The sequence below is a fragment of the Carcharodon carcharias genome (assembly GCF_017639515.1).
Source record: "Carcharodon carcharias isolate sCarCar2 chromosome 37 unlocalized genomic scaffold, sCarCar2.pri SUPER_37_unloc_1, whole genome shotgun sequence".
NCBI classification, from domain to species: Eukaryota; Metazoa; Chordata; class Chondrichthyes; order Lamniformes; family Lamnidae; genus Carcharodon; species Carcharodon carcharias.
Genome location: NW_024470758.1, coordinates 3,932,317 through 3,953,987, shown reverse-complemented (window position 1 = coordinate 3,953,987; position 21,671 = coordinate 3,932,317). Strand labels below are relative to the sequence as shown.

Genomic DNA, 21,671 nt, shown 5'->3' with positions numbered 1-21,671 from the left:
CAACTCTGGCCTATTCAATATTTCCTCATATCTAAAACTCTCCATTCCTGACAGCATCCTTGTAAATCTCCTCTGTACCTTCTCCAGTATGATCAGATCCTTCCTGTAATGCGGTGACCAGAACTATAAGCAGTATTCTAGCTGTGGGCCTTTATATAGCCCGAGCACAACCTCCCTGCTCTTATACACTATGCCTCAGCCAATAAAGGAAAGTGTTCCACGTGCCTTCTCAACCAGCTTATCCACCTGTCCTGCTCCCTTCAGGGATCTGTGGACATGCACTCCAAGGTCCTTCTGTCCCTCTACAATTCTCAGCATCCTATCATTTATTGCGTGTTCCCTTGCCTTGTTTGCTTTCCCCAAATGCATTACCTCAGACTTCTCTGGATTGAATTCCGTTTGCCACATTTCTGCCTATCTGACCAGTCCATTGATATCATCCTGAAGTCTACAACTATGCTCCTCGCCTTCAAACATACAACCAATTTTTGGATCACCTGCAAACTTCATAATTGCGTCCCCTTTTATTTAAGGCTAATTCATGGATATATCAGAACATAGGAGCAGGAGTAAGCCATTTGGCCCATTGAGCCTGCTCCGCCATTTGGTTAGATCAATACTGATCATCTACCTCAATGCTGCTTTCCACACCATCTCTATATCCTTTGATGTCATTAGTACCCATAAATTTATCAATTTCTGTCTTGGACATGTCATAGTATTGTACAACACACATCTTTCCTGCCAGTACAAAGGTGTGTGCCATATGGGAGATTTTCAGTTTAACACTGGTCTGGATCCCCTGTGGTGTTGCTCATTGGGAGTGTTATCTTCGCATGAAGGGCAGAATGAAGGGGAAGTGTAAGTACAGACAGAATGCGGTATTCATTTTAAAGTAATTCATTCCTCATTTTAAAATGTGATACTTGGTTTCCTATTATTATTGATCATGAAATAGAAAAACCTGTGTCAAACCACGAATTGATTGGAACAAAGCATTTCTGCAGCGCTGGCTGAGGAATTGGGAGAGGCTGCAGCGCCATCACTCGCAGAAGAATGCAATTACAGTGTGACAAGTTTACATAGGAAGCTGCCATTTTAGTGTGGACATATGAATTTATAATTCAGTTCACAGAGACTTAAGATCTTTAATATAGATGGATATGATGCTGGGAACATCAGAAGCGTTCTTTTTAGTAGAACAGCACATGGTTAAATTTATGACTGCTGCTGAATAATCTGCTTGCTTTAAATTTTTACTGGAGGTGCTTCACAACACTATCAACTGTTGTCACTTTTTCAGGCCACATTATGGTTAATGGACCGGTGACTCCTATTCCAGTCAATGCGAAACCTTCAGCTGTGGACCCCATCATCCCTCAGGTTCCATTGGGTAAGTGCTTCATTGCTGGATTCTGCTATTATTATTGTGTTATTTCTCTGCCTTGCCTTGTCCTCTCTACGGACTTCCTTTTGCCTTGTCAGGCTTTTCAATTGTTCTCAGAACCTTATTTATAAAAAAAAAACGCAGTGACCTTGTAAGATGCTGGACAGCAGCCCATGGTCGTAACTACTGTACCCTCAGGACCCTTACTGTCACTTTGGAATCAACCTCTTGAATCCTACTAACTGGTTTAGCAATTCCTCTTGTAGAACACCTCTTCTATTACTGAAAAGGTTTTTAACTGTAATTTGTTAATACTTCTGGGGCCCCAAATTTTCTGAATCGAATTTAAAAGATGCCCCACCTCCCAGTCTCTCTCTTCCATTTTCCCTCTTTGCTGTTCCCAGATATTGCAATCATTTATGACTGTGCCGTGTGTGACCTGCAAGCACTTGACTTCAGTATCTCTGTGTGTTTCATCCCCCTGGAATATAAAAGTATGAAAATTAGATCAGCCGTGATCTTAGCAGGCTCGAGGGGCCAAATGGCCTACTCCCACTCCTAATTTGTATGTTCAAATGTCCTACCAGCGCCTGTCAAACTCAAGTTTGTGTCGTCAAAATGGGTGACGACCTGGTCTCGAGGAAGGGAGGATGCAAGTGAAACAATCTTTAGAGAGATGGTGAGGTACCATGAAGCACACAAAGAAAGTTTTGAACGGTTTCCCAGATACAACACGATGTTAGGACCAAACACCATTGCTCATTATGGTTAAGGACCAGATAAGTGCGTTGGGGCGGTGTCTCACTTAGAATCTAGGGACCGCTTGTAGCCCCCATCCTGGCCACTGCTGGGACTACAGAGCTGCCGGCTGGCCAGATGGGACTTCTGCTCGAGGGAGGGGCAGAACTTCCATCTCCAGCCCATCAGCATCCTCGGGGCGTTAAATGGCTGTGGGGATGTATTCCCTGCCGACTCTTCGGCTTGGGGGGTGGCGGTGGGGGGGTGGGGGGGGGGGGGGGGGGGGGGGGGGGTGGGAGGGGTGGGGGGTGGGGGAGCGGGAAACCCCGCGATCCAAAAAATCCTGCCCAGGATTCTCCAAAGCACTCTCCCTGTATGTCTACTCTCCCTGGTAGAGCTCACAAGAGGTTTCACAGAAGGGCCGCTGATCGAATCATGATTTATTTTACCAGCCTATTGTAAAAGTTAGTGATTCATTTTCATTGAAAGAAATATCATTTTGTGTCTTTGATTTATGGAATGAGCATGCAGTTTATTTTAATACTTATATAATCCCTGCTTTCGTAGACCCGTTATTTTGGAATGCTTCCTTCCATGACCTCATCCCCTCCCTCCTCCGACCCTCTGAGTTCCCTGTGTTCTTCACGTTCTGGCCTCTTGCACATCCTCCCTTCCTTCACTCACTTGGCGGCCGTGTCTTCAGCCGCCTGGGCTCCAAGCTCCGGAATTCCCTTCCTCAACCTCTCTACCTCTCTCTCTCTCCCTTCCTTTAAGACTCCTTAGAACTGCCCTCTTTAACCAATTTTTGGTCACCTGTCCCCAATATCTCCCCGTGTGGCTCAGTGTCACTGTGTGTCTGATAATATTTCTGCAAAGCGCTTTGGGGTGTTTTACTATGTTAAAGGGGCTATATAAATGCACGTTGTTGTAATGTGCCTGGCGTTCCTGGAAGAAGGGGTGGCTGGGTGCCACAATACTTGCTGCGCAAAATAACTGGGCTAACAATTTGGACGATTCTAAGTTCCAGTCGTCTTCTTGACTGATGCATGTGCCCTGGGTCGAAGTGTATCTCCCAGGCTCAATCAAATCTATCCAGAGAACATTCCCCCCTCGTCCACACTTGGTCCTGTCCTCCTGGTTTCAAGGGCTTACCTGGGTTCTGGTTGAGAATGGAGTTACACAGACCTCATTTTCTTCACTTCCTTCCTACCCTCAGAGACTGGGGAAGATGGAGTTGTTCTCTTTAAAGCAGAAGAGACCATGGGGAGATTTGATAGAGGGTTTTTAAAATCATGGAGGGCTTCATTACAGTAAACAGGAGAGAAACTTTTCACTGTTAGGAGAGAGGACAGAGATTTAAGATAATCGGCAAGAGAACCAGAGGCATGCTCAGGAGACTTTTTATTGTATACGGTGAGTTCTTACAATTGGGAATACACTGTCCAAAAGGGCGGTGGAAACAGATTCAATAGTAACATACTTGAAAAGTAAAACTTTACAGAGTTGTGGAGAAAGAGGCCTTCATCCCATTGAGGCAGAACTGACTTTCCTAAAGACTTGTCCAAGTAGTTCCTCTCACAATCCGTACCCATCACCCCCAGCCCGCACCCCCCCCCCCCCACCCCAGCTTTTTCCTCACAACCTTCCAAACTTCTCCATTTCAAGTACTTATCCAGTCACCTTTGGATGTCACTATTGTCAACACGCCGGCCGCTGAATCAGAAGATCATAGATTCAAGTGCTTTTATTGCGAGGGAATGGGAATCCCTGAAGAAAGAAGCCTTGCTACAGCTGTACAGGATTTTGATGGGACTACATCTGGAATACTCTGTGTAATGTGGGTCTCCACATTTAAGAAAGGATATACTTGTACTGGAGGCAATACAGAGACGCTTCACTAAATTGGTTCCTGGGATGATGGGATTTTCCTATGATGAGATTGGGTCCATATTCTTTAGAGTTTAGAAGCATGAGAGGTGATCTCATTGAAACCTACAAGATTCTGAAGGGGGTGTGACAGGGTGGGCGCTGAGAGATTGTTTCCGCTGGTCGGGGAATCTAAAACACGGCGGGGGGGGCCCAGTCTCAGGATAAGGGGCCGATCATTTAGGACTGAGGAGAGGAGACATTTCTTCACTAAAAAGGTTGCGAATCTTTGGAATTCTCTACCCCAGAGGGATGTGGATGCTCCATCATTAAGACTGAGATAGGCAGATTTTTGGCCTCTCAGGGAATTAAGGGATATGGGGAGCGGGCAGGAAAATGGAGTTGAAGCTCAAGATCAGCCATGGTTCTATTGAATGGCGGAGCAGGCTCAAAGGGCCATGTGGTCTACTCCTGCTCCTATTACTGGTGATCTTGTGGCACTCCAGAGACTTTAAGCACAAAAACCTAGGTTGACACTCTAGCACTGAGGGGGTGCTGCACTGTTGTCTTTCAGTTGAAACATTAAACTGAGGCCTTATCTGCTCCCTCAGATGGACAGAAATAATCCCACGGGACGCCATTGGAAGAAGAGCGGGGGTGGGGGGCAGGGGGGAGGTGTGCTTCTGCCCAGTGTCCAGCGTCAACATTTAACTCTCAACCAATATCACTAAAATACAGATAAAGCTGGCCATTGCCATTGATGGGAGCTTGCTGTGCGCAAATGGGCTGCCACCTTCCCTACACTGCAACAGTGACCACGCTTCAAAAGTACTTCATTGGCTGTAAAGCACTTTGGGATGTCCTGAGGTCATGAAAGGCGCTCTAGAAATGCAAGTCTTTCTTCCTTTCTAATGAATCTGCTTCCACCGCCCTTTCAGGCAGCATGTTCCAGGTCACCACAACTCGCTGCGTAAAAAAAAAAATATTATTTCTGAATCTCCCCCGGGTTCTTTGCCAAGCACCTTAAATCAGTGCCCCGCTAGTTCCTGACCCTCCTGCCACTGGAAACGGTTTCTCCACATTCTATTTCCGTGTTTAACATCACAACCCATTGTATGGATTTTTCAGTGTTTCTGACTCTTCCAGTTTATCGCCTGTGTCAACACCTAATCCCCCGTCTAAGGCAAGCATTAATGACTGAAATACATTTGCCAAAATCTCATTAACTCCCCCCAAATTGGTGCATTCAATCCATGTGCAGAACTCGTACAACCAATTACAACCAACCTGAAGGGTCCCCAGAGCCTCTTGGATTGTAATACCAATAATACCATTTTGTTTGGGTATTGGAGCATGTGTTATGTATTCGTTCATCCACAAGCTGCTCACTCTCCTCAAATGGCTTTATTGCTGGTTCCAAGTTCACTGATTAAAAATTGCAAGCTGCTGTCGTTGAGCTTGTCGCGCTCTCCTGTAATTATTGAGGAGTTTCACCCTTCCAAATTCCCCAGGGAAAGCCATCAGCAACCAGATTCTTTTGTTGAAAGTGTTACGAAAGAGCTTTCGCCCTTTGGTTCTGAGCTGATCGAGGGCCACCAGCTCGGTGGTGTCCTGCCTGTCGAGAGGACAATGGAGCTTATTGAGCAGCCGCAGCAGTCAAAACTCTATGGGGAATCAGGATGGTACCCGGGAAGAGGGTCTTAAGTTAAATGGAGAGACTGGAGAAGCTGGGATTGTTCTTCGAGCAGAGAAGGTTAAGAAGAGATTTAATTGAGGCGTTTAAAATCACGAGGGGTTTTGATAGAGTAAATAAGGAGAAACTGTTCCCGGTGGCAGGGGGGTTGGTAACCAGAGAGACACAGATTGAAGATGATTGGCAAAAGAACCAGAGGGGGAGATGAGGAGAATTCCTTTTACACAGCGAGTTGTTGTGATCTGGAATGTGCTGCCTGACTGATATCCTTCAAAATGAAATTGAATAAATATTTTAAGGGGAAAGAAATTGCAGAGCTATGGGGAAAGAGCACTCTCCCTGGCCACTGGCTCTTTCCCTGCCCAGGGGCTCTTTCCCTGCCCACAGGCTCTTTCCCTGACCACGGGCTCTTTCCCTGCCCACGGGCTCTTTCCCTGCCCACTGGCACTCTACCTTAACATTAACATTTTCCCTGACCATTGATGCTCGGAGTGGGATCGACTGCTCTGTTATAATTCCGATCATTAGGGATAGGAACCTGCCAATGGATCTATTCTCTTTTAAAACTCCTACCTCAACCAATCCCCAGAGCGATCAAATTGCCTAAACAAATACAAGAATGGTCAGAAATATTTTGAATCTGCCTCCACAGTTAAAGGCAGAAAGAACAGTGGGGAACCGAGGGTCTAATGAGAGTGAGCAACTTAAAGTAATTAATATGCATTAAGTGAAAGTACTGGGGAAATTACCGGGACCAAAGGTTGACAATTCACCTGGACCTGATAGCTTTTATCCCAGGGTTTTAGGTTTCTAGGCTGCAGAGATAGTGGGAACATTGGTTTTGATCTTCCAGACTCCCTAGTTTCTAGAACAATCCCTATGGATTGGAAGGTAGCAAATATAATCCCGTTGTTCAAGAAAGGAGGGAGAGAGAAAGTAGGGGCAGTTAGCTCGACACCAGTCTTCGAGAAAATACTGGAATCTATTATTAGGGACATGGTATCAGAGCACTTGGAAAATCACAATATTATAAGGCAGTCACGCAATATTACGAAAAGGAAAACGTGGTTGGCAAGCCTATTTTAGAGTATTGTTGAAAAGAGAGACATGTCGAAGCTTATCATCTTACACTCATCAGGACACTTCACAAGAATACCAATATAAGAGAAAAACAACAATTTATACTGTATGAGGAGAGAGTACTGATTGCTTGGAGAGTAGACTGTTTGGTAGAGGTATTGCCATGGAGAATGCACCAATTGATGGTGACTGACAGTTAACTCCCAAGCATTGTTTGAAATTTAAACCAGGCAGCTTGACCCTGACTGGTCAAGGTATTGATCTTTTTGAGGATGTAACTTGCAGGATAGTAAAGGAGGAACCAGTGGAAGTGGTATATTTGGATTTTCAGAAGGCATTTGATATGGTGCCAGAAAAAAAGACTGTTTCACAAGATTAGGGATTGAGGAATTGGGTGATATATTGACTTGGACTGAGGATTGGTTAATGTATGCGAGAAAAGAGTGGGAATGAGCAGGTCATCTTTGCGAAGGTTGCGTGTAACTAGTGGGGTTCCACAAGGATCCATACTTGGGCCTGAGCTATTTACAATCTGTATCAATGACTTGGATGAGAGGACAAGTGTCATGTAATCAAATTTGCTGATGAGACAAAGCTGGGTGGGATGGAAAGCTATGAGGAGGACACAAAGGGCACAACTTTCTCAGGCAGGTGGAGGTAGGTTCCAGGATGTGTGGTGTGGGAAAGTCCTGGAAAATGACACTGAGTCGCGGTCCCATTGTCATCCCATCTTCTTCCGGCTTTCCCCAGAGCAGGTTCCTAGGGGAACCTCAGTGGGTCAAAACAATTGATGTGTTTAAAAGACAATTGAGAGCCTTTTTAACCATGAATGTCTTCGTTCTCAAAAGCCCGTTGCTTCCGCTTGTAGGGAATGCACAGTGGGAGGAGCTTCTTCATTGAAACTGACAAGCTGGGTAGGCTTTTATCAGTTACACTGAAGAGCTCCAGCCGTGGCCAGGTGAGAGGCTACTGTCCAAAGCATCACTTTCCTTAGTGCAGTCAGGTAATTGCAAGCTTCTTGGTAGGCACCTTGCCAGTCTAGCACTTCACTCACCTTCAGCTGCACTTCCCTACTGCTGGCCTTCATCATGGCAGGAGAACAGTTTATGCAGCTCCACCTTGCCCCTCTGAGGGTCAAGAGCAGAAGCGACACCACCACCAGCAGCACGAGAAGCAGCAGGAGCAACAGCAGCAGCACCAACAAGCAATTGGGAAGGCAAGTGCAATGTTAGCAGAGGGTTGCAGTACAAGAGTAAGAAAGTTTGCTGCCATTATATAGGCCTTTGTGACACCACACCTGGAGTACTTTGTACTGTTTTGGAAGGATATATTTGCCTTAGAGGGCATGCAACAAAGGTTCACTAGGCTGAATCCTGAGATGGGCTGAGGCTCGACCTATGAGGAGAGATTGAGTAGACCAGGCCTATATTTTCAGGAGTCTAAAGGAATGAGAGGAGACCTCCTTGAAAAGTATAAAGTTTTTAGAGGACTATTCATGTTAGACGCCGAGAGACTGCTGCCCCCAGCCTGGAGAATCTAAACCAAGGGGTCACAGTCTCAGGGTAAGGGGTTGGCCATTTTGGATTGAGATAAAGAGAGATTTCTTCACTCAGATGGTTGCAAACCTTTGGAACTCTGGACCCCTGAGGGCTGTGGATGCTCAGTCATTGAGCACATTTAAGTGTGAAATTGATAGGCTTTTGAACAGGAAGGCCAGTAAAATAGAGTTGTTATAAAGATCAGCCACCATCATAATGAATAGTGGAGCAGGCTCGAAGGGCTGTATGGCCAACCCCTGCTCCTTTTTCTTATGCTTTTATGTATCCAGGGCTTCAATATCCACAGTTACAAGAGATAAGGTTTTGGTGGCAGCTCATTGCTGCCACTGATTTAGTGCTGAATGTTACCCCATGAGTGCATAACAGTGCAATAATTCAATCGCTTTAAATCAGCCGTCTTGGCTTTTTAATTTGGTTTCCCCTCTCACTCCGATGGTGAGTTGGGTTGGGGAGTCTTGCGTTGCAGCTGTGTGGGACAGGCTGGGTGGATCACAGACTCTTTTTATGTCTGATCTGAGTTCCTGACCCTCTCCATCATTGAGCCTGCCTACTTCCACCACCTGTAACATTGCCCATTTCTGTCTCAGCCTCATCTCATCTGCTGCCGAAGCCCTCATCTATGCCTTCATTACCTCTAAATTGGGCTATTCCAACGCATTCCTGGCCAACCGCCCCCCCAAGCCTTTGTAAACTTGAGCTCATCCAATAACCTGTTAGCCCATTTTCGAACTCACACCAATCCTGTTCACCCATCAACCTCAGTATTTGGTGACCTGGCCCAGCGATGTCTTGATTTCAAAATTCCCTTTCTTGTTTTCAAATCCTCCCCCACCCCTTCCCTTCCCCCTCCTCGTCTCTGTAATCCCCCCCAGCCCCACAAACCTCCGAGATCCCTGCACTCCTCCAATTCTGGCCTCTTGTGCATCCCCAATTTCCATCGCTCCACCATTGGCCAACATGCCTTCAGTTACCAGGGCCCTAAGCCCTGGAATTCCCTCACTAAACCTCTCCGCCTCTCCTTCTCCTCCTTTAAGATGCTCCTTAAATACCTACCTCTTTGGCCAAGTTTTTTTTGGTCACCTGTCCCTAATATCCCCCTATGTGGCTCAGGGGCAAATTTTGTTTGACAATGCTCCTGTGAAGCACCATGGGACATTTTACTATGTTCAAGGTGCTATGTAAATGAAAGTTGTTGTTGTCTGTATACTGTAGTCTGTGACATGTAATGTTGCATTTAAACTGATAAATGTTTCTTGCAAAACCCTGTGTAACAACACCTGGAGCAGGGAGTGGGGGCCAACAGTTTGGTGGATCTTAAGCTCCTTGCGGTAAACTATCTCAAAGTGGGGTCTGCAGTGTGGCATTATTTACTCATAGACGGAGTGGGTTGACAAAGCAAAGGCAGTTGTTCCCGACAACACTGTTGACTGTTCAGTGTTGCTCACAGAATTCCCAATCCAATTGTCAGCATAATATTCAAAAGCGGTTTCCTCGAATTTGAACAGATTGGAACCTGCTCTCGGGACAAGGAGAGGATCAGTCTCTTCTTTTCATGAGGATTGTCCCGATGGCTCATTTTGTTCCCTCACCCTCAGGTAACCCCTGCACGTTCGATTTCACCTCCTTTCATCCTTCCTTCGAAACGTAGGTAGCACCGGGTTGCTGGTACAGTGCTTCCTTCAACCAGCCTTTGTTTGCCCTTAGACTGGTCACACCTCCTGACATCTTACCTTGCCTGTGCACCGAGACCCCTTACCAGTCACTGTTAGCCCAGTTCCTGCTGCACTTTGGCACACTCAACCCTTGCTCCTGACACCTCATGCCTGCTCCTTCACAGCTTTGTAAGCCAGCAGTGGTCACCCGCAGTTGTAAACAAGCTTGGGAGGTCCATGGCAATGCTCCTGCTGACCCCAGTGCCTTTTCACGATATGTTGATAAACCCTTCAGCAGCCTCCTGACAGAGATTCCGCGTTTCATCCCTGCGTGAGCTGACGGGGGATGATCGAAACCTGCTGCTCAGGGACGCAGCTGTTGGGTGAACCTCCGAGTTCAGCTCATTGTACCCAGTGGCTGGAGCTGCATTCTCGCATGTCAGAACATCAGAGGAGCCCTGGATCGAATTATAACCTTATAACATCTGACTGCAAGAGCATTCTGCACATAGCCTGCACCAAACTGGGCATTACTGGTTTATAAGCGTGCGCCAGTCACACAGATTGTTTCAAGTCTTGTTTCTCTCTGAAATTGGCATGCCTGGTAAATTATACAGCGCAGGGAAGCAGGTTAATAAATCTGTCGACCATGGGTTTTCCCAGGGGCAGCAAACAACCACAAATCCAGAGCATATTCTCTCCACACTCACTGACAGAATTCATGTGAAAAGTGCTGAAACTCAGCCTGAAGCCCGCATTGCCATTTTCCAAAGAGACTCCTGGAATTAAACAACCCTTCACCAGACACCTCCAGGATAGGATTTGTGCTTGAATATCAGCAGCTCACAGGATAAAGTTTAACTTAAAAGCGAGCTCACAGATGAATTTGATTCTGCAATTTGTTCCTGGCTCTGTTTATAAAACAAGCAGTTATTATTTGTGAGTACATCGCTCCTGGTTCTTAAAACACTGCAGCTAATGTCAGTCTCACTCCTCCTGGCACCTAAAACACTGCATCTAATGTCAGTCTCAGTCCTCCTGGTACCTAAAACACTGCATCTAATGTCAGTCTCACTCCTCCTGGTACCTAACAAACTGCATCTCATAGAGTCACAGAGGTCTACAGCACAGAAAAAGGCCCTTCAGCCCATCGAGTCTGCGCCAGTCAAACAAGTACCTAACTATTCTAATCCCATTTTCCAGCACTAGGCCTTGTATGCCATGGCATCGCAAGTGTACACCCAAATACTTCTTAAACGTTATGAGGGTTCCTGCCTCTATCACCCTTTCAGGCAGTGAGTTCCAGATTCCCACCACCCTCTGGGTGAAAAAATTCTTCCCCACATCCCCTCTAAACCTCCTGCCCCTTACCTTAAATCTATGCCCCCTGATTATTGATCATTCCACCAAGGGGAAAAGTTCCTTCCTGTCTACCGTATCTATGCCCCTCATAATTTTATACACCTCAATCGTGTCCCCTCTCAATCTCCCCTGCTCCAGGGAAAATAACCCCAGTCTATCCAATCTCTCCTCTTAACTAAAACTCTCGAGTCCAGGCAACATCCTGGTAAATCTCCTCTGCACTCTCTCTAGTGCAATCGTATCCTTCCAAAAATGCAGATTCCAGAACTGCACACAATACTCTAGCTGTGGCCTAACCAGCGTTTTATACAGTTCCAACATAACTTCTCTGCTCTTATATTCTATGCCTCGGCTAATAAAAACAAGTATCCCATATGCCTTCTTAACCACCTTACCTACCTGTCCCGCTACCTTACGGGACTGGTGGACATGCACACCAAGGTCCCTCTGATCCTCGGTACTTCCCAGGGTCCTACCATTCATCATGTATTCCCGTGCCTTGTTTGTCCTGCCCAAGTGCATCACCTCACACTTATCCGGATTAAATTCCATTTGCCACCAATCAGCCCATCTGACCAGCCTGTCTATATCCTCCTGTAATCTAAGGTTATCCTCCTCACTATTTACCACCCCACCAATTTTCATGTCATCCGTGAACTCACTGATCAACATTCCTACATTCAAGTCTAAATCGTTTATATATACCACAAACAGCAAGGGACCCAACACCAATCCCTGTGGAACCCCACTGTACACAGGTATCCAGGCACAAAACACCCCTTGACCATCACCCTCTGCTTCCTGCCACTCAGCCAATTCTGGATCCAATTTGCCAAATTGTCTTGGATCCCATGGGCTCTTACCTTCGCTATCGGTCTCCCATGCGGGACCTTATCAAATCCTTGCTGAAGTCCAAGTATACTATGTCAAATGCATTGCCCTCATCTACACACCTGGTCACCTATGTCCTTCTTACTTCTCCTGGTACCTAACACATTGCATCTAATGTCAGTCTCACTGCTCCTGGTACCTAACATACTGCATCTCATTCATTCCCAGCATCTCAGCTCACCACTAATCCCTGCACTTGTAGCCAATATGAATGTGTTAAGGAGAGACAGTGACAGAATGGTAATGTTGCTGGGCTAATAATCCAGAGGCCCAGTAATGCTTTGGGGACATATGTTCAAAGGCCACCATGGCAGCTGGTGGAATCTAAATTCAATTAACTGATCAGCTGAATTAATAATGGTGACCATGCAACTATCATCAATTGTAAAACAAAAACCATCTGCTTCACTAATGCCCCTTTAGGGAAGGAAATCTGCTGTTCCTACCTGGTGTAGCTGACATATGACTACAGACCCACAGCAATGTGACTGACTCTTAACTGCCCTCTGAAATGGCCGAACAATCCACTCAAGTTAGGGATGGGCAACAAATGTTGGCCTTGCCATCAACACCCACATCCCATGAAAGAATAAAAAGTATGCGCATCGCTGGCAATGCCAGCATTTTTTGCCCATCCCTAATTGTCCCATGTGATTTTCTAGGCCGTTTCAGAGGGCAGTTAGCAGTTAACCATGTCAATATGGGACTGATGTCACATGTATTATGGGAGAGAGGAATTGGGCTCAACTGCTTCACCTCTTCTTATAGGACCTTTAGCATATCCAATCAGCTTTCTCTCTTACAACTAAATCCGTTGGCAAATGGGAACCTATTGGATGTTTGCAACCTTCTTGGTTTCTGATTGGGCGTGAGTCTCTATCATCATTGGTTACCTGCTTGTGACATCACTGATTTCCTGATTGGGAGCCCTGCACTTGGAGGCAGCCATGCCCTTTGTGTGAACATGTTGACTGGTGCAGTCACCCCCTGAAGGGAAAAAAAGCAGTAAAACTTGGAAATGACTGGTATTGGTCCGAACTGGAGTTCCATTTTAAGGTGAAAAGACCAGTTCGCACCAATACCAGGCATTTCCTAGTTTTACTGGTTTTTCAAGTAGCCCATGAAATCGGTCTGGTACTCGGCTTTCCAATTCTGTTTCTGTGGACTCCCGGAGGTTACACCACCTGAGCTCCCACATCTCGAATTGCCCTGATCCCATACTCCCGCCATTGGTCCATCCTCTTAGTGCCTCATTTTCCCTCAGCCAATTGGAAAGGGAACAGATGCCTTGTTAGCCAGTTGGCTTAATCTTGACTGGAAATGCCATCATCTCTTGTAGTATAATGGAGGATGTTAGACTTAACCTTCCAAACCCGAGACCTCTACCACCTAGAAGGACGAGGGCAGCAGACACATAGGAACACTATCGCCTGCAAGTTCTCCTCCAAGCCACACACCATCCTGACTTGCAACTATATAGCCATTCCTTTACTGTCGCTGGGTCAAAATCCTGGAACTCCCTTCCTAAGAGCATTGCGGGTACACCACATGGCCTGGAGCGGTTCAAGAAGACGGCTCACCACCACCTTCTCAAGGGCAATTAGCGACGGGCAGTATACGCTGGTCTAGCCAGTGACGCCCATATTCCATGAACGAATAAAGAAAAATTCCCATAAAGGGTCAATTGTAATAGTCTGAAAGGTCCTAGAAGGAAGTGACATATCAGTTGATCTGAGAGTTGAGGAGAAAGCAGCCTGTAAAGAAGCTAGCGTAAGGGAGTGTTTGCATAACTCTAAATATGTTACAATAAAGTTAGCATGTTTGCAGCCAGCAGTCTTTGGGAGTTATTGAAAGTACGCCAACCCAGCAACACAATAGTATACCTTTAGTCTCCAAAAATGTTAGAATTGACAAATGAAAGTGTTCAAAGACAATGAAAAAGAATGAAGAATTTTGTTTGATGGCCCGATCATTTTTCACCTGGCTATAACTGGGGCTTAAGGCCAGTGCTAGAAGGTGGGCAATCCCAACGTGGTTCCTTTGAGAGGGTTCATAACTCTAGCAGAATAGCTTCACCAGGGAGGGCAGACAGACTGTGCTGAGCGGAGAACTCGGGCGCCTTTCATTGTAAAAAAGCAGGCAGAGTGGGTTAGGGTAACATGCTGGCTGGGAATACTTGACAAACTGATATTATTCGCAACTGACAGCCGCTCTGTGCAAGGAGTTTCAGTTGCTAACCTCGCCGATCTTTAAAAAAAAACAATGAATTAAAAACCAAAAGCACAGGAGATACTCAGCCGGCCAGGCACGTTATGTGGAAAGCGAAGCAGAGTTCACGTTTCTGGTCAATGTCCTTTGGACAATCCTGGCAAAACGTCAGCAGTCCTGTCTCATTCTCCACAGATACTGCTTGACCTGCTGACGTTTTGCCAGTGTGGACCACAGGACATTGACCAGAAACGTTAACTTTGTTTCACTTTCCATGGATCCTGCCTGACCGGCTGAATGCCTCCTGTGCCTTTGGTTTTTAATTCGCTGCTTTTAAAAGATCGGTGAGGATGGTAACTGAAACTCCCCTTGCACAGGGCAGCCATCGGTGGGGAATTATTTCCATTTAATATCAGTTTAGCAAGTATTCCCAGCCAGCATTTTCGGGTTTTAATTTCAGATTTCCAGCACCCTCAGTATTTGGCTTTTGCATTTTAGGTGGTGACAGAGGTTAACAAAGTCATAAAGAAAATGAACGAAGGATTGGGGTTAATTTTGAGAGGGACAGAACTGGAAAGCAGGGAAGTCATATTAAACTGGTAGACAGCCTTGGTCAGAGCACATTTCCCCAAGCTGTGCGCAGATATTATATAAAAAGAATATACGGTTACAAAACTATAAGAATAGTTTTCTAGCAGTAGAAAAAACTGCTAAAAAAGATTCGCAAGGATGATTCCAGATCTGAGAGGTTATAACTCTCAGGACGGACTGAAGCAGCTAGTGCTATTTTCTCTAGAAATGAGAAGTCTGGCGGTGGTGGGGTCGGGGGTGTGGGTGCAGGATGTGGGAATGGTACCCAATAGGGGCCTTTAAAATCATGAAGAGGCTTGATAAAGTAGACGCAGAGAAGACGTTTCCAGTTCTTTATTATTTTATTCGCTCGTGGGATGTGGGTGTCACTGACCAGGCCAGCCATTATTGCCCCATCCCTAATTGCCCCTCGAGAAGGTGGCGGTGAGCTGCCTTCTTGAGCCGCTGCAGTCCGCGTGAATGTAGGTACACCCACAGCGCTGTTGAGTCATCCAAGACCGAAGGCCAAGGATGCGTGAGAGCCACTCATAAACCCAATAGTGAGTTCAGGAGAAACGTCTTTACCCAGAGAGTGGGGAGAACATGAAAGCTGCTACGAGGAAGTGCTTGAGGCAAACAGCACAGGTGCATTTAAGGGGAAGCTGGATAAACACATGAAGGAGAGAAGGGCAGGAGGATATGGTGATAAGGGTGAGGTGAAGAGGAGGTGGGAGGAGATTCATGTGGAGCATAAACACCAGCAGGGACAGGTTGGGCTGAATGGTTTGTTTGTGTGCTGTGCTTTCTGTGTAATTCTATGCAGTGGAGATGGTGATGCCCCTGCATCAGCAGCCTGAAAGGAAATGTCTCTTCTATTAACCTTGTGTGAAGGATTTTTCTTTCTCAATGACTGTTTTTTTCTATCTGCACCCAGACTGCTGTCAAAATTCATTGTCCTGTGAAAATTTGTAAAGATTCTTTTTTTTTGTTTGCTCCAGTAGTTTTATAAACTGGAAGAAAATAAAATGATTTAATTCCGGCGTGAAAATATATTGCCATAGCACTGCTGAAACATTCAGCTACTTCTCCCTTAATATTACTTACCATTGAGAACCGCCGAATTGTTCAGCCCATGGTCAAATGCCATTCAATTATCTGGTATTGTGTTGAAGGACACGCTCCTGGCTCAAACAGCTTGTGGTCCTGGCTGACTGAATGGAGCTCCTTCCCTCTTCTTCCTTCAGTGACACATCTTTCGTTTGTATAGAGCCTTTCAGGACGTTCCAGACAACCTAACAGGTTGTGTATTGCGGATCACTCAGGGAGTCCGAGATGCTGTGACAACATGCACTTTTACCTGCTACAGGTAATGATGGTAGGGGCTCCAATGTTCTTTCCATCACGTGGCTGACCAGGAATCTTTCCCGCTGTCATCGCCTGTGTTCGAAGGATTTGCAGATGATAGTCAAACTGTTTGGCCGCATTACGAACGCACCTTCCTTGGCCATCAAGTCTTGGGATAGGACTCAAAGCCGGAGCTTCTGACTCAGAGGCAGGGGCGCTACCCACTGCGCCAGGAGACCTCCACAGAGAAGTGCAGTCATCGTAATGCAGGAGACACAACAGCAACCTCCTGCAAATCAAGCGCGATGACGAACAAACAGTTATTTGTTTTTAGTGATGTCGGTTGAGGGATAAGTATCAACATGGAAGGAAGAACTCCGCTCCCCACTCTTCTTCTGCTCGTGGCCGTGAGATCTTTTACATCCGCCTGAGAGGGCAGACCGGGTCTTGGTTTAATGTCTCCCCCGAGAGCCGGCACCTCCCTTGGTACTGCCAGCCTAGATTCCCCTGCTCAAGTGGGAGTGAACCCGGCGAGGAGAGCGCTAGGACGGCCGACACTCGCAGTCTCAGCAGCCACCTTGAGTAGGAGAGAGAGAAGAAACTATGTGCATACGCTTGGCAGCTGTAGCTTAGAGAGATAATGCTCTAGTATATGTCTCAGCATGAAGCATTGCAGAGGATACTTGGCTGCAAACATTTGACAATCGCCCCGGAAAACTCCTTACACTGATCCATCCTCTTTTTATTTTATCTTCACTCCATGGCTCCCAATAAAATATTTTCAAAATCACATCCGACTGAACTAATGAAATCCAGTCCGCAAAGGCAACATGCTGTGGCTGCTGGAAGTCTGAAATAGACATACAAAATGCTGGATGTACGCAGCAGGTCAAGCAGCATCCGTGGAGGGAGAAACAGAGTTGACGTTTTGGGTCAGTTACCTTTCGTCCGAACGCACTGACTGTAAAGCATTGCGTGAGGCTGAGAACAAACCTCCCACTAGCCTTGGGTCCCACTCAAGATGCATCCTTCATCCCAGAGCAGCGACCTTCAGATATAACCATGGAATAATGCAGCACAGAAAGAGGCCGTTCGGCCCATTACGTCTATGCCGCTTGTTGGAAAAAGCTTACCCAATTAATCCCAACCCCCTACTGTTTCCCCATAACCCTGCAAAATTTCCCCTTCTTACTATTTGTTCAATCCCCTTTGGAAAATGAGAGACCCAGAGGGCAGGAGTGGGGGAGAGAGAGTGGGACATTCAGTAAGAGGGAGATGGGAGACAGTGGGAGATTCACTGGGAATGAGATTGGGGAGAGAGTGGGCGATTCACTGGGAGGGAGTTCGGAGACAGTGGGAGATTCACTGGCAGGGAGATCAGAAACAGTGGGAGATTCACTGGCAGGGAGATCAGAGACAGTGGGAGATTCACTGGGAGGGAGATCGGAAGGAATGCTACTCCCTTGGGTGCTGGCTCAGAGGAATTTTGAAGAGCTGGGAGAAGTATGTGTTCTCAGGCAGCAGCTGTGTATGAAATAAGGAAAGTAGAAACATACGTTTGACATGACTGACATAAATATGTTTGTTTATAAATTTGCATGTGTGTATATACTTGCATGTATATAGTTTGATAGTTGAAATTCCTCACAATACAATGATGAGCCTTCTGGGCTTATGAAGTGTATTTTGGTTTTCAGTCAAGGGCACTTTGCAAAGATGTGATAAAGAGTTACCTTCAAAGGATATTGTAAGTTTATAATGACAGGCCCATTCTTTACTCGATTAATCCTCTTTTCTTGTTCTATTGATTTTTAGTGGTCGCTTGCAGCTTTCAATGCATTCAGTAATGAGAATTAAGGTTTAATCCAGCATAATGCCAGATAAAGAGGTTCTGTGTAAGCAAAGTCTTCAAAGAGATTCAACCCCTTACCAGGGAAAAAGAAATCTTCCAAAATCTTGACCGCTCAACGCTCTTTAGAATCTTCCATTTGTAATTTTAATGGAATCAACAATGAGACTTAGCTCTTTCAGGGAGAGCTTGAGACTGATTGGGAACAACTTACCAGTGATAGGCAGAGGATTTGGAATTGGAAATGAGTGGAGGTTTCTGAATACTGAGAGTCGGTCAGCTTGACCTCATTCTCAGCTCTACGTCAGAGACTTGAGCCTGTAGTCCAGGGCAGTACTCCCGGGGCTACACTGTTGCAAATGCCATCTTTCAGGTGAGATATTAACCTGAGGCTGTGTTTACCACCTCAGGTGGATGTAAAAGACCCCACTGCCATTGGAAGAAGAGCAGGGGAGTTCTCCCCAGTGTCCTGGCCAATATTTATCCCTCAATCCACATCACAAGAAGAGATTATCTGTTTGTGGGAGCTTCCTGTGAGCAAATTGGCTGCCACATTTCCTACATTACAACAGGGACTACACTTCAAAAGTACTTCACTGGCTGTGACTCACCAAGGCTCGACAGCACCCTCCAAACCCACAACCTCTACCACCTAGAAGGACAAGAACAGCAGACGCATGGGGAACACCACCACTTGCAATTTCTCCTCCAAGCCGCTCACCACCCTGACTTGGAAATATATCACCGTTCCTTCACTGTCACTGGGTCAAAATCCTGGAACTCCCTCTCTAACAGCAGTGTGTAGAAACCGTAGAAAAGTCACAGCACTGAAAGAGGCTATTCAGCCCATCTTGCCTGTGCTGGCCAGAAAAAAGATGAAAAAGAAATTAGCCGCTCATTTTAACCCCAATTTCCAGCACCTAGTCTATGGCCTTGCAGGTTACAGCACTTCAGATACAGACCCAAGTACCTTCTAAATGAGTTGAGCATTTCAGCCTCAACCATTGATTTAGGCAATGAATTCCAGATGCCCACCACCCTCTGCGTGAAACAATTTTTCCTTATGTCCTCCCTAATCCTTCTACCAATTACCTCAAATCTATGTCCCCTGGTAATTGGCCCCTCAGCCAGGAGACACAGATCTTTCCTGTCTACCTTACTTAGGGCCCTCATCATTCTGTACACTTCAATTAGGTCACACCTCAGCCTCCTCTGTTCGAAGAAAAACAACCCCACACCACATGGACTGCAGCGGTTCAAGAAGGCAGCTCACCACCGCCTTCAAGAGCAATTAGAGATGGACAATAAAAATGCTGGCCTAGCCAGTGACGCCTACATCCCGTGAAAGAATAAAAAAAAAGTCCCGAGGTTATGAAAACGCAAGTCTTTCTTTCTTGTGGCCTTCTTGATTTCTGATGCTGTGCCAGTGGCCACACTAGTGACAGGTTTGTGCTCAGAGAGACTCCTGCCTATTGCCTTCAGGGTTACCAACTCTCAGGGAAAAGAATTTCAGGGACACTTTGGCGCGGGGGAGGGGGGGGCGTCGTACGACAGGAGTGGCGGGGGGAGGGGATGGCGCTGCCAGGCTTTGTGAGGGGCGGGCCACCGGGGGGAGAGCGCAGTGTGTGCTGTGCACGCGCCATAACGAAACGTCAAAAGTGCGAGACAAACAGCGCACCACCGTCACACAGCCCGGGACACGGGACAGCCGCCTCAAATACGGGCCAGTGCCGTAAAATCCAGGATGGTTGCTCATCCTGGTCACCTTGATGGCCATCCCTGGTCGATCTGACATTGACTCCTCTGGGAAAAGTTGCAGTAAGACCAGGAGCTGCAGCTTTTGAGCCTCTCACTCCTGTGGTGTTGCTCCCTACTCAGCCACTCCTGTATCTCCTGCTGCAGTAGACTAAGTGAGCTAATTTGGCTGTAATGCCACTCCCTGTTCCTAACCGTTTACTGCTCCTGGTTAGTCTTGTGTTTTAAATCGTTTTAAAAATAGCAATTTGATTTACCTCCTATCCAAGGGGGAGAAATGGAGAAGTGATCTATCTTCCTGCTCATATTCTCGTTACAGCAGTACCTCAGGAAGGGGCTGGGAGTGTTACTTTGTCATACGGGGATGAGTGCAGACAGCAAGGAGCAGGTGAAAGCCCATTTAACATGCGGTTCATTTAACTACAGACTAATCTGTGTTTTTGAGCGTGATAGAGCATCAGTTTGAGCTGTAGCAATCACACACAGATCAATTGACCCTGTCTACAGACGATGAAAAACAGGCATGAAGAAAAATGCTTTTAACCCTTTCATCTACAATCACCCCCACCCCACCCCCACCCCACCCCCTGCCCCCCTTGTGCCTGCTTGCATTTTATACCTATAGACACCATAAAATGTTACAGCTCAGAAGGGAGCCAATCAGCCAGTCTGATATATCCTGGCTCTTTGCCAAACGAATACAAAATAAATCCCAATGCTCCACTCTCTCCCTATAAAATTGCATATTCCTCTGCTTCAAGCACTTGCTTGAATGTTGCTGAAAGGAGAGACATGTTGCCAAAGCTTTTTGCCTTGCACTCATCCAGACAAATGCAAGAATGCCAAATTTCAAACAGTCACAACAATTTATACCACAGAAGAAAAGGGTGCTGATTGGTTGGCATTTGCTTATATATCCCTTGGCGTACAATGTACAGTTCCAGTCCCCACATTATAAACAAAAAAAAAAGAGGCATTGGAGAAAGTGTAAAAAAAATTTAAACAGAATTGAACAGTTATAACAATCAGGAAAGGCTTAACAGAATGGGTAGGGCTGCCAACCCTCCAGGACTGGCCTGGAATATCCAGGAATTGAAGCTCAATCTCCAGGACACTCCTCTGTGCAACCCTGGAGAAAAATCATTGGGACATTAAAAAAGATAGGTTTTGTTTTGTCATTTTCTTTGAACATTTCTCTTTACCAGATATAAAAATATTGAAAATGGGGACTGGGGGACTGTTTGCCTGACAGTCAAGCATCATCCAGCTGGGTAATGAATCTTTTTGCTTTCCAATTGGCGTAGGAAGGCAGTGCATCACAAGGATGGGATGTGTTGGCTGACACGTGGGGGCATTTAATCACAGTTGGCAACCCTGAGGGGCCTCTTTTCTTGAGAAAAGGGAAGGCTGAGAGTTGAGCTGATAAGGGTTTTTATTCGTTCATGTGATGTGGGTGTCACTGGCTAAGCCAGCATTTATTGCCCTCATCGAGGGCATTTTAAGAGTCAACCTCATTGCTGTAGGAGTCACATGGGATAGGCCAGACCAGGGAAGGACAGTGGATTTCCTTCCCCAAAGGGACATCAGTGAACCAGATGGGTTTTTACAACAATCAGCATTGGTTTTGTGGGCATCATCAGACTTTTAAGTCCAGATTTTTATTGAATTCAAATTTCATCAGCTGTCAGTGTGTGATTTGAACCCAGGTCCCCAGAGA

General features: G+C 46.2%; 1 protein-coding gene across 3 annotated transcripts in view; it reads left to right on the top strand.

The window, feature by feature from the left end:
* Positions 1-21,671, top strand: part of LOC121274602 (pyruvate carboxylase, mitochondrial-like) — a 1,197,472-nt gene that overhangs the window by 686,586 nt on the left and 489,215 nt on the right. For all 3 annotated transcript variants that reach the window (XM_041181940.1, XM_041181941.1, XM_041181942.1), the window contains exon 13: positions 1,304-1,393. In XM_041181940.1, coding sequence (XP_041037874.1) covers positions 1,304-1,393 — 90 coding nt within the window. The remainder of the gene's footprint in view (positions 1-1,303; positions 1,394-21,671) is intronic.